The sequence below is a fragment of the Penaeus vannamei genome, chromosome 14 (genome assembly GCF_042767895.1).
Source record: "Penaeus vannamei isolate JL-2024 chromosome 14, ASM4276789v1, whole genome shotgun sequence".
NCBI classification, from domain to species: domain Eukaryota; kingdom Metazoa; phylum Arthropoda; class Malacostraca; order Decapoda; family Penaeidae; genus Penaeus; species Penaeus vannamei.
Genome location: NC_091562.1, coordinates 43,539,168 through 43,551,667, shown reverse-complemented (window position 1 = coordinate 43,551,667; position 12,500 = coordinate 43,539,168). Strand labels below are relative to the sequence as shown.

The 12,500-nt window shown below is 38.1% G+C and overlaps 2 protein-coding genes across 2 annotated transcripts in view; one reads left to right on the top strand and one right to left on the bottom strand.

Annotated features, from left to right (window-relative positions):
* Nucleotides 1-7,293, top strand: part of LOC113815620 (basic salivary proline-rich protein 1) — a 9,478-nt gene extending 2,185 nt beyond the window's left edge. Inside the window, exons 2-5 of the mRNA XM_070130019.1 lie at nucleotides 134-210; nucleotides 562-643; nucleotides 2,621-2,881; nucleotides 3,816-7,293. Of these exons, the coding sequence (XP_069986120.1) occupies nucleotides 134-210; nucleotides 562-643; nucleotides 2,621-2,881; nucleotides 3,816-5,135 (1,740 nt within the window). The 3' untranslated portion in view covers nucleotides 5,136-7,293. The remainder of the gene's footprint in view (nucleotides 1-133; nucleotides 211-561; nucleotides 644-2,620; nucleotides 2,882-3,815) is intronic.
* Nucleotides 7,294-8,571: 1,278 nt separating this feature from the next.
* The window catches only part of tsu (40S ribosomal protein S12 homolog tsunagi), a 4,886-nt gene continuing 957 nt past the window's right edge, over nucleotides 8,572-12,500 (bottom strand). The window contains exons 2-5 of the mRNA XM_027367646.2: nucleotides 9,876-10,016; nucleotides 9,424-9,560; nucleotides 9,165-9,289; nucleotides 8,572-8,951 (exon numbers count right to left, since the gene is read on the bottom strand). Coding sequence (XP_027223447.1) covers nucleotides 8,924-8,951; nucleotides 9,165-9,289; nucleotides 9,424-9,560; nucleotides 9,876-10,016 — 431 coding nt within the window. The 3' untranslated portion in view covers nucleotides 8,572-8,923. The remainder of the gene's footprint in view (nucleotides 8,952-9,164; nucleotides 9,290-9,423; nucleotides 9,561-9,875; nucleotides 10,017-12,500) is intronic.

The window sequence follows — 12,500 nt, the reverse complement described above, 5'->3', positions numbered from 1 at the left end:
TTGTCTGTCACCATGCTATTGCAAAATGTATGTATGTATGTATTTATTTATTTATTTATTTATTTATTATTTATTTATTTATATTTATGGAACATACTTTTACATAAATTTACATAAATTTAATGAATTTCAGTTGCTGGATGAAAATTCCCAACTGATCAAGACTATCACCGAGTACCAGAGTCAAGGGAAATCTCATGAAAGTTTTCAGTAAGTAGTACACCATTCCCAAGAGTTTTTCTGTAGTAAATCATTTGTGGTAATATGTTATAATCATTGGTAATAGTAGGAGTTTTGATTACATACTACTGTGCTGTATCCTATTGAAGTATCTTCACAATGTTTTTTTTTCTTTTTCTTTTTCTTCCATTCATTCATTCATTCATTCATTCATTCATTTAATTATTCATTCATTTGTAACATTTTATACTTAACCCATTGATCCCTGGGATGGCATACACGCCATGTCCGGTGTGATTTTAGCTTAGTCGACACAGATGGTTCCACAAGAGCAAATTCACTCTTGAGGTAGGTGTCCTAAAAAGAAAAAAATTGTTCCAGGTACCAACAGTCACTCCATCGCAACCTGATGTATTTGGCTTCAATGGCTGACAACTCGCAAAACATGGCCCAGCTCCTCCCGGTAAGTTATTTATTAATGTGTTTTTCTTTCTATTTCTTTAATTTTAGATTATTGGAAGTAATATTTCGATGTTATTTCGTGGCCACCAAAGCACTTAAATGGAATTTGGACATTTTAATTACCCAAACTGGCAAAGGTAATAGCATCGTTATCCTAGATAAGTCATATTATATATATAAAGCTCATTCCCTCATGTTTGTTTTTGACTACATTCCTTCCCTGCTGACTAACTCCTCTAAAAGAATAAATCCTTCCATGTGAGCATTTGTGGACAATTACTTAAGCCCGAGCCTTGTACCAGTACCCTTGTGGGCAGTAATTATGCATTGGCTAGTAGTCAGATGACGCGTCGTGGCATGGACCGTGCTTCTCTGTGACTGCGCAGAAAATTTGAGAATTGTTCAATTCATTTGTCCCAGCAAAGACTGATCTCTTCCAGATGCTGAAGTACAGGTCTCAGTCATACCCTATTGTCGACATGGTTGATACATTTAAACTTGAGAACAGGATATTCCCTACCATAGATGTTAGTGACGGCACAGTAGGCATGGTTTCACAGACTGAACAAAAATTACTGAGCACCTCTAGATCTAAAACGATGCCAGTATATATACCTTAATGAGAAAGGCAACTCCAATGTGACTGTGATGCCCGTGTTTTTGTGCTCAGCCCAGCCAGTCAACCTTATTCACAAGACTAACGTAGACCTGTAGAGCATTGAGGGAAGTGCCACGTTGACTTTCATTGCCAGGAACAAGTGGGAACGCATGAGGTGAGCAGTCATCACAAGTGACTGCTAATGTGGCACTGAAGTAGCTCTGATTTATGTTGGCTGCAACAGTACCTCCACAATGAGGACATGATAGCAGGATATCAGATCTGATAGCATTGAGCTAGTTATCTGTATCGTGTCGATTGCAAACGTAACAGCAGGCTTGTTGCTTATGTTGTCAAAAAGGCTTCGATGCTTTGCAATATGCATAAAATTTGGTAAGTCAGTACTTTCTAAGCTAGGAACTGGTGAACTTGCACATGATGTTTCTTCCGGCCACTGTTCGATTTCAGACAAATCAGAGTCACTGAGGTAGAGACGAAGCAAACATTCCGAGAGCGAACCTGGATTGCAGACGATAACAGGGATAGGAGTGTTACGAGACAACCACAGAATCAGCTCTGAGGGAGAGAACAAGGAGGGAGGGGGAAGGGAGTCATGAGACATACCCGGAATTGGCTCTGAGGGAGCAAACCAGGAGGGAGGGGGAGGGGAGTCGCTTGATGTACTTGGGAGAGACTCTGAACAAGGTAACAAGGAGGGAGGAGGAGGGGAATCACACGATGAGTCAATCAGTCGCTCTGATGGAGCAGCTGATGCTGAGTGATCGCAGGAAGCTATTCGTTTCATAAATCTCTTTCATTTGCTTCTGCCTCTGCGACTGCAAACTTGCTTGTTAATGAAGGTTTTCTGTGGGACAAATGCTTTGGGATGCTATTGTAATTGTAATTAGGAACCTATGGAAAAACGTACAACTGGCCTTTATTTATTGTTTCTCTGGAGTCAAATTTGCAACTGAGCAAAAAAAAAAAAGTTTATTAAGGTTAGAAATTGGTTCTCTGATTGGTGGGCAGACCCATGGGCAGTTGCTTTCACAAAATTCAGCTCATTGATTGATTAACTGTACGCATGTGCAGGTATAGCAAGCATATTAATGAAAATAGGAAGGGATAGCTGTCTGTTGTCTGGGGATAGACAGGAGTACCAATGGGTAGTACCAGAGGCACACTCAGTCACACTCACACCCACAAAATATAGGGTAACTTGGCTTGAAATTGTAATTTAAAAGTATACCTTATTGATTTGCCTTTGTCTTCAAGGGGTAAGCATTTTTCATTATGATTTTACTTCTATGATTTGTTTTTGAAAGTGTGGAGCTAATTTTTATGTAATGTTTTCTATTAATGCTGAGTATTGTTTATTAGCCCCCACAGGTTCCAGGTCAGCAAGGTCAAGGAGGAGATGGCCCGCAAGGTGGGCCCCCACCTGGGCAAGGTCCGCCAGGGCCACATCCACCACCAGGGCCATATCCTGGACAACAGCCAGCCCCCTACAGGCCTCCTGGTCCCCCTGGGATGACTGGAGGCCCACCAGGGCCTGGGGGGGCAGCGTTCAGGATGCCCTATGGCCAGCCACCTCATGCTCAGGGCCCTTACTCCCAGCCGTACCCTCCACAGGCACAGCAGGTCAGTAAAATTGCTCTTCAGATAACTCTTCACATGTTTGATGTGAATCCAGAGGGACATTTTAGTCTAGTGATGCTTTTTGTGATATTAGTACTCTTTGTATGTTCTATAAATCTCTCTTTCTCTCTCTCTCTCTCTCTCTCTCTCTCTCTCTCTCTCTCTCTCTCTCTCTCTCTCTCTCTCTCTCTCTCTCTCTCTCTCTCTCTCTCTCTCTCCCTCTCCCTCTCTCCCCCTCTCTCTCTGTCTCTGTCTCTGTCTCTGTCTCTGTCTCTGTCTCTGTCTCTCTCTGTCTCTCTCTGTCTCTCTCTGTCTCTCTCTGTCTCTCTCTGTCTCTGTCTCTGTCTCTGTCTCTGTCTCTGTCTCTGTCTCTGTCTCTGTCTCTGTCTCTGTCTCTGTCTCTGTCTCTGTCTCTGTCTCTGTCTCTGTCTCTCTCTGTCTCTCTCTGTCTCTCTCTGTCTCTCTCTCTGTCTCTCTCTCTGTCTCTCTCTCTGTCTCTCTCTGTCTCTCTCTGTCTCTCTGTGTGTCTCTCTGTCTCTCTCTGTCTCTCTCTGTCTCTCTCTCTGTCTCTCTCTCTGTCTCTCTCTCTGTCTCTCTCTCTGTCTCTCTCTCTGTCTCTCTCTCTGTCTCTCTCTCTGTCTCTCTCTCTCTCTCTCTCTCTCTCTCTCTCTCTCTCTCTCTCTCTCTCTCTCTCTCTCTCTCTCTCTCTCTCTCTCTCTCTCTCTCTCTCTCTCTCTCTCTCTCTCATATATATGTATGTGTATATTTTTATATATATGTTATGTATGTGTGTGCATTTATATATAAGGGGGAGGTATATGCATATGTCCAATAATGGATTTTAGAAGACTGAAAGAAAGATAGGTGGATAGATAGATAGATATGCATATCTATTTATATATATAATGGATGATGACCAAATTCTTTTTGATTGCAGTATGGTCAAGGAGGCTATCCACCAGGGTCCTCAGGACCTCAGGGTTATCCTGGTAGTTCCTCAACACCACCTGCTCCAGGTGCAAAGGGCTATGGGACTCCCCCACCTCCTTCATCAACACCTGGGTATCCTCAGTATCCGCAAGGACCACCACCGCCAGGATCACAAGCCCAAGGACCTCCAGTCAGTCAGCCAGAATTCAACCAAGGGTCACAGCCGTACTCAGGCACCACGCCAGCATTCACTTCGACACCATCCTCCACAACCCCCACATCCACACCCACAAGTTACTCTGGGCCGCCATCACAGTACCCAGGTAGTGGTGGGCCGGGCTCTCAACCTTTCCAGATGCCTCCTTCATCTGTCCCTCAAACGTCAGCCACACCCACCCCACCAGGACCTCCAGGACCTCCCGGACCTCCACAGTCTACTACTGCTCCTCCAGCTACTTCAGCACCCGGGGCCCCGCCACCTGTTGTAACGTCAACAGCACCATCAGGTCCTATAATGTATCCTGGTGGTCAACCCCAACAACCACCACCAACACAGCCACAACCACAGCCTCAGCCTCAACAGCAGCCACAACCTCCACCACAGACACAGAGTCAGCCTCAGCCACAGCCTCAACCTCAGCCTCAACCTCAGCAGCAGCCTCCCACACAGGCATCTCCAGTTCCACATCCCCCTCCACAGCAAGCACAGCCACAGCAGACGAGTTCCCCCAATCCACCCATATCGGTTGCACCTTCGTCTACACCAACACCACCTTCCTCCCAAAGCTACACCGGCACACCCCCACCAGTTTCATCACAGGCAGGTGGGCCTCCTTCTCAAGGTCCTCCACCCCCACCACCACAGCAGGCCCCTGGACCGTATCCACCTAACTCACAGCAGTATCCTACCAGTGGTGCTCAAGGGTATCATCAGGCCTACCCACCAAGTCAGTATCCACCAGGATCTCAAGGTGGATACCCACCACCAGGACAGTATCCTGGAGGACAGCCATATTCCCAGCCATATGGAGCTTACCCTCCACCGGGCAGCCACCCTGGAAGTCACCCTGGCAGTCACCCAGGCAGCCATCCAGGAAGTCACCCAGGTTATGGAGGTCCAATGCCAAATGCTCAGCCTGGATATCAACATCCTTCAGGCCCAGGGTATGGCCAAGGATATCCTCCTCCTCCTGGCAGTCAGTATGCACAGTATAGACCATCTCCTGGGCAAGGACCTCCCCAAGGACAGTTTCCGGGCTATGAGCAGAGCCGATACCCAGCTTATCAGCCACCACCGCCATCAGGGCCCCCATCAGCTCCACACTGATATGTTAACCATCTCGGTGCTAAATGTTATACCATAAACAGCACGTACCTGTCAGATCTATGTACAATTTCTCAAGTAGGTGGGTAGAGCTCTTTTTAAGTAGCTAATTACTCAAGACAAATTTATGATATGAAGGCAAGGAATGAATGAGATGTTTCTTAGATTAATTAAAGACAGTTGATGTTGGCTTTAGCATTAGAAGGATGAACAGAATAAATGGAGGTCTCTAAAATTAACATTTTCTTTTTGAAATGATACATGTAGTTTTTTACTTTCTGTAATTTCATGGATCTGATTATTTTCTAAACACTGCAGTAGTAAGATGAGTTAATAATGTATCAAACTTTATTTTATCTTTTTTATTTTGTACGGAGCATTTTGAACCAAAGTGGAGAGACTTGTTTTAAGAGAGAATAAATAATTTCAACAAATCTACTAAGCATTCACTTTGTTCCTAATTCTATCAATAATGACTGGTTTTCTCATAATAATATCTTAGTATAAGAGAAACTTAGAATGTTTATTACATTTAGTCACTAAAATTTCAGGTACTAAGATTATATTAAAATTATTATTTTTTCTATCAAGTTGAAGATGCACTGGAGAGTTCGGTGATAATTGTCTGAATAGCACTTGAATTTCAGGAAAATGCGACTTCAGTCTGTTGAACTAACAACAGTCATCACTAACCCTTCAAGTTTATCTTCACTTATATTAAATAAAAAAAAAAAAAAGAAAAAAAAAAGAATATAGTAATTCACTGTAAATTGTGCATTTCTGTTTCTATTTGCATTTTTCTTTAGCTCATGTATTATTTTTTCTATATCGTGTAGATTTATTTTTTCTTTTTTATAATGAGCTTTTCATATGATTTGCATTTCATAGAAAGTAATTGTAACAAACTGTCTTGGTCTTTCCATATTAGCATGGAAAGCCTCGAGTGAAAGTTCATTAAAGCTCACGGAAAAGAAAGGCAGTGCTTTCATTACGAAGAAAATTTTACGACTTAGGTTCATTGTACATATTGTAAAGTGATAAACTTTGATGAGTCACAAAAGAAACTAGATGAATATTTAATTGGAAGTAAAAATTGGTCATTACTTGTGTGGAAATAGGGATGTAAAAAAAAGAAAGGGAATGCCAGAGCTTTAATATTCTTTGATATTTTGGTGTTAGAATGAGGATTAAAAACACTCATTTGCCATACAGTATTTCTTAGCTTTAATGATCATGTCAGTAATTATATTGGACTGATACTTATAAAAAGAATTGATCAAATTCATGTCCAGCAAGTAAACTGATAGTAATATCTATTATTTGAGAAGTCAGCATAAAAGCTATCCTGATCCACATTGAAACTTTGGTTAACTATTTTGAAAAGTTTCTGTTTAGCCTCCTTTTTAAATGCAAAAGTCAATATGATTATAATCAGATTTTAGTTGTTTTGCATTGAGTGGCACCACAGAGATGCAAGTCACATTTTTCAGATTGATGAAACTGAATTTACTTTCGACATCTTTATTGTTATTGTCTTTCCTATTCAAACCTACTTCAAGGTGAATATCCAACTGTATACGATAAACAACTCGCTATTGATATTGCTTCAAATTTATTGTATGACTGGCAGAATTGCAGTTGTATATGACTATGTCCATCTGTTGAAGTAAAAGCATTAAGGATTCATTCTTTTATTAAAAGAATGGCTTTGAAAATATTTAACAATCATCTTAACAGCTAATCCTGTGAATTTTTTGTTGATGACATATATACCCGTGAGAGGTTACTCCCTGAAAAGGTGCAGTGGCTGTAATCCTGTACATAGGTTTTAATATTTTTATATCATTTAGCAAATTTTTAGAATGTCGTGCTGTGCATTCGACATTAGGGTCTTGAATTATCCTTTTGGAGGATGTAATCGCCTCAAGTATTACTACCTTCCCCTCTTTCTTTAGTTCCTTTTTTTCTGTAAGGAAAGTTTGCATTTGATATCCCTTCTTTAGGTTCTTCAGCTTGATACAATATTTACAAGTAATCAGCAGGACAAACTTTGTATAAGTCAAGAATAATGTATATGTGCAGTTTTATTGCACTATTTCCTAAGTACTTGTTTGCAAATGAAGTGACTTGTGGTAAATAAAGTATTAAAATAAAGTTAAAGGATACCGTTTGTTTATTTTCAGTTTATATGAATGAAGAGCAAGTTGTATTTATTAAGACTGATAGTGAGGAACCTCCAAACCCTTTACCAAAAAGCCTTTACTTGTAACTGTCAGCAACTGTTGATTGTGTAAAGCAGTGCTCAGAACCATTAGCATAGGATAAAGATCAGCATAGTCGCATTTATGTTAGAATGCACATAAGTAAAATGGTAAAATAAATATTTCTATCTTAACATTTCCCAAGGTTTTTATACACAAAATAATATTTAGTAAGAGCAATTGGTCTAGCAGATTGATGCAAAAAATTCTGCCATTATGTATTGCTTTGCAAAACCCATGTGTTATGTCCAACTCTATGCTACATTAGAAAACCAGTGCATACGTGGAACTACACTACTTACATGTAAATCCTAAATCATCACCAGATCATCACCATTCATATTGGCAAGTGATATGGAGCATTATGTGGGTGTGAAATAGTTTTTTCTTATCATGATTTCATCTGATTTAACCATATCCCACTATTCAGTCTTTGTTAGATTATGGTTGAGAAGTGAAACACAGATGCTCTTGAGAGGAGTATTCTCACAGGTTATATGCTGAAGCTCAAACAAAAAGAGAATAAGATATATTGTCTATAAAGGAGTGCATGATAAGATATGTAGGTAGTTGGAGAGCAAAAATAAAACGGAACACAATTCTCAGGTACATCAGCATTTATAAAGTAATGAGTGGAGAGGAAACTATCTATTCTGACATCAGCAAATCTCTTACTTGATAGACAGTTACCATACCATAGCTGGATAAACATGGGGTTTTGCTCGAAGGCCTTTGAAATCTCTGAAGACACCATCCTGTTTGGTTGTTATCGCCATGACAAGAAATGTGTACTTTTTAAATTATACAAACTCAATTGTAGAATTGCAGATTAAAATTGTAGGTCTAAATCCTTTCAGTAAGGTCAAGATACTAACAAATAATTCGATTCTCAACACGCAAATTGTTTTTGGGAGGGGAGGTAGATTCACATTTTCTAGTTGGGTATTTCTACAAGAAACAATAAAAGGGTTAAAAATCACATTAAATACTTTCCCTATGATAGGTCATTATGTTACCAGCATCAATATTACATATTTTTGTTTCTATAATACAATACACACTGCTATAAAACTGGCTTCTAAGACATGTTCTATCCTTCAATTTCCCTTGCTGTCCTCTTCATCAGCTCTTAAGATTTATTCACTATACATACATTAAAGGTTAATTAGATGTACATATTTTATAGAATGTGACTTCTTTATTAAAAAGAACAAAGACTTAGTTATCAAAGGTATATCTCATAATTGTTTCTATAAAACTGATACAAAGTTTATAATTCATTGATTTAAAGCTGCAAATAGTTTGGATACAAATAATTTACTATTACTGTGTTGAAGAAACAAAGTACTTTTGTTCTTATTTTATTATAAATGGGACAAGTATGACAAATTGCAATTCTGAACTCTATAAAAAAAACAATCTTCACCATCTGGGAATGTGAATCAATAAATAAAAAATGGTTCTAATATATTCTACAAAAATGGCAGCAAATCCAAACAAGTATTCAGCTCAAGCTAGCAGCTTTGCCTCTCAACGTCTCCTCCTCTCCTTTTTGTTCCTGGAATAAAAAGGAAAAAGGTTTTAAAATACATATGATTTCCTGAATTCTCTTTTGTTTTTAAAATAAAAGCAAGCTGGAAAAAAGAAACAGAAAGATGAAAAATAAATATACAGAGCAAATATGCATATACTCCTGTTGCTTAAGTCTATTTAAAAATACCTTTTGCAACAACAAAAGATGACTCATGCAAAACAAGACAGCTTTACTTACTTTCTTGGCCCTTTAACAAAACACCATTCCACGGAGATTGTCTGACCTAGGATTACAGAGCCATTTAGACCATCCAGAGCTGCTTGTGCCTCTTTGAAGGTCTCAAATTCTACCAATGCATAGCCCTGTTAGGAAGATCAAGAATCAATAAAACATATTAAAAACATATACAAACTGGATATGATACGAGATGCACAATAAAACACTGACCAATCTTAATCATTAGATATGGCATTGCAATTATGGATCACACACCCACCTTCAGGAAACCTGTACGACGGTCAAGGTTCAGGTGGATATTTTTGATCTCTCCGAACTCTGAGAATTTGTCGTGAATGTCATCTTCTTGTGCCTCTTCATGAACACCTGTGACGAAGAGGATCCATCCTTCCACAGCTGGGGGGGAAAATTATCCTTACCTTTTAGTACATGTCACTCTACACATTAAAAATTATCTTGAATTATCAATTAATGTTTAAAAATTATCTTGAATTATCAATTAATGTCTTGTTATGTGTTTGGTCAATGACATATTTTATATACATGAAGGTATATATAGACAAGGATGTGTGTATACCTATTTGTATAACAATAGGTATACTCTCAATTTATGAATATTTATCTATAAAAAATATTTATCTATGAAAAATATTTTTCGGTACACATTATTTTCTAAACAGAAAATAAAATACAAAGAATGACACTACTTACATCTCTGAGGTCCTGGCTCATCATCGGCTCCATCTACTTCCATGCCCTCATAGTGGATGTCCTCTCGCTCGGAGCGGTCCTCGCCACCAAACCCACGGCCCTTCCGTTTCTTGGCCCTCTCCTTAAGCTTGACAAGACCCTCTGTAAAAGGAAAGGTCAATCATTCAAAAACTTAAACAGTGTAAATCCACATTTAAAAAATTATGTATGGGAAGTTTTAATCAGCAAGATTTCCAATAAATTTGAACTATTTCTTCAGAATATTAACCACTAAATTTCATGCTTGGAAGATGGTAGCACAATTCTTCAAACTGTAAACTACTTCACTCCGATATTTTGCATTTTTTTTTGCTGAGATAAAGGATTCTCTGTGTAAAAAGGTTCTGTTAAAGGTATATGGAAATGAAGCTTTAATCCTTGACTATTAGAGAAAGCTGTTTATAAAGCTCTGAAATAATTCAAACTCCAAACATGGACAAGTTATATAAAGTTATATATCCCACAAACATATTTAAAAACATTAAGTAATCAAAATATAGAAAACTGACAACAAAGATACAATCACAGCTGGAATGCTGTAGGATGATGATGATATTCTCTTATAAGAAGGATGAGACCATTGGAAGTTTATTTAAACCTTCCTAACAGAAGCTGCTAGGACACTCACATGAGTATGTCATTCTATTATATATAAAAAAAGGGGTAGAAGCACATATAAATCATTAATTTGCAATAATTTGACAGTGGTCACAGAGACACACAGCTACAGGCATATGGACATACCCTGATCTTTCACTTCCAAGCTAAGGCAGAAACCTTTATCCCTTGATCGGAGCAATACTTTAGATGAGTGAGCTACGAGAGAGAGAAAGATGAAGGAGGAAGGTGGTGAGCTGTGTGTGCACTAAGAGGAGATTCCTATGAGTGGGATATTGTTTTCTATTTTGGGGTGAAATGGGAAATCATATGGCATCTGTGGAAGAGAAAAGTATATTTCAGGCTCTTCAGTGAGTGAGTTTATTTGGCATCATTTTATCATATGGAATGGAAGATTAAGAGCCATCTCAGCAACATCCGATCATGACTACCTAGAAACAGAGAGAATGCAAAATAAGTGATTTATCTCAGTCTATATTTTCTATGCTATCTCTTCCTCATATAAAGTATAAATATATAAAGTTCACATCTAAAGTTAAAGATGTGACCTTCAACCTTCTTGTAAAAAGGACAAGACCTAGTACTGGAAATACAAATTACTGGCAAAGATATAATGGAGAGATGGGAAGATCTTTTGGTGATTTCCTGTAGCACTCCTACAAAATCTGTATTTTTGATTGAGCATGAAATGTTCTAATGAGAGGATAAAATGTAAAACCGCAAAAGCTAACTCTTCCATACTCAGTAAATTTCTCCTAATCATTATTGGCATAACAATACAACTAAAAATAAAAAATAAAAGATAAAACATGATACTACAACCAAAATAGTAATAACCATAATAATGATGATAACCAATGATAATGATGATGATGGTGATCATTAGCATACTTCTCTGTTGGCTGACGTAATCTCACACAATTTCCTTTTTTTTTTTTTTGATCACTTATTAAGTAACTTGAATAAATATGTGCTTCACTTAGAGACAGTTGTCTGATTATGCATAAAAAGGATCAATGTATTACGTAATCAAAATGGCCACCATGTCCTCGGGGCTCTCTTGAAGGTGGACGATCCTCTGTTCACTATATTCTGGCAAGAGAAAACTTCGGAGAATGGAGTTGACTGCCTAGGAGCAGCACTTTTCACAAGCCTTTTCTTTTATTAGTGGCATTACTGTCCATGACTGCTGATTACTTTCAGTATCTACGGCTCAATTTTTTGTCCTCTACAAGAATATATTTCAATTTGTTTTAGTTTAGTGTGTCCATAGAGTAAAGATTAACTGACAGCATGAGTAGGTTATAGATATGCCAAACTATACTTCTTACTACTTAACAATTTTCAATAATGCCATTTATGACTTGACTTTTATATTGCTACCTTTGGTCAAAATTTTAGGTTAATGTTACCAAGAGCGATGTACAGATATAGGGCAAAATAAAGTACAAGAAATAGAATCATAAACAACATGGGTACAGTTCGAACTTGCTGCAAATCATTGCTCAGAGACAACACCCTCACAGAGTTCTTATATATGTCTGTTTTCTAAAAATTGGCATGAAGTACTAATCAAGAGGTGTAAAGGGGGTTTGCCATCGTCTAGGGAATAAATAGAAAGTAGGAAAGGTTAGGTTAGGGTTTTCTGGTTCATATGATTCTCTAGCTTTGGGACTCTACAGGATGTGTCTCTCTTGGTACCAAATACCAGGTTCTACAAATACACAAGAAACATCACTAATGTATATTGTAAAACTATGGTTTCCATTTGTTTCATTTTACTTTAAATATGGTAGTCTTTCACTTTTCCCTTAGAACTTCAATTAGGCTTTCCATACTAACAGACTCTGACAATGTGATAAATATTTACATAATAAATGCACTACTGCAGAAAGTCTACAGAAAGGGAAATATTTACTCATGGATATACGTAAAAAAAAAAAAAAAAAAAAATCCTGAATGAAGGTT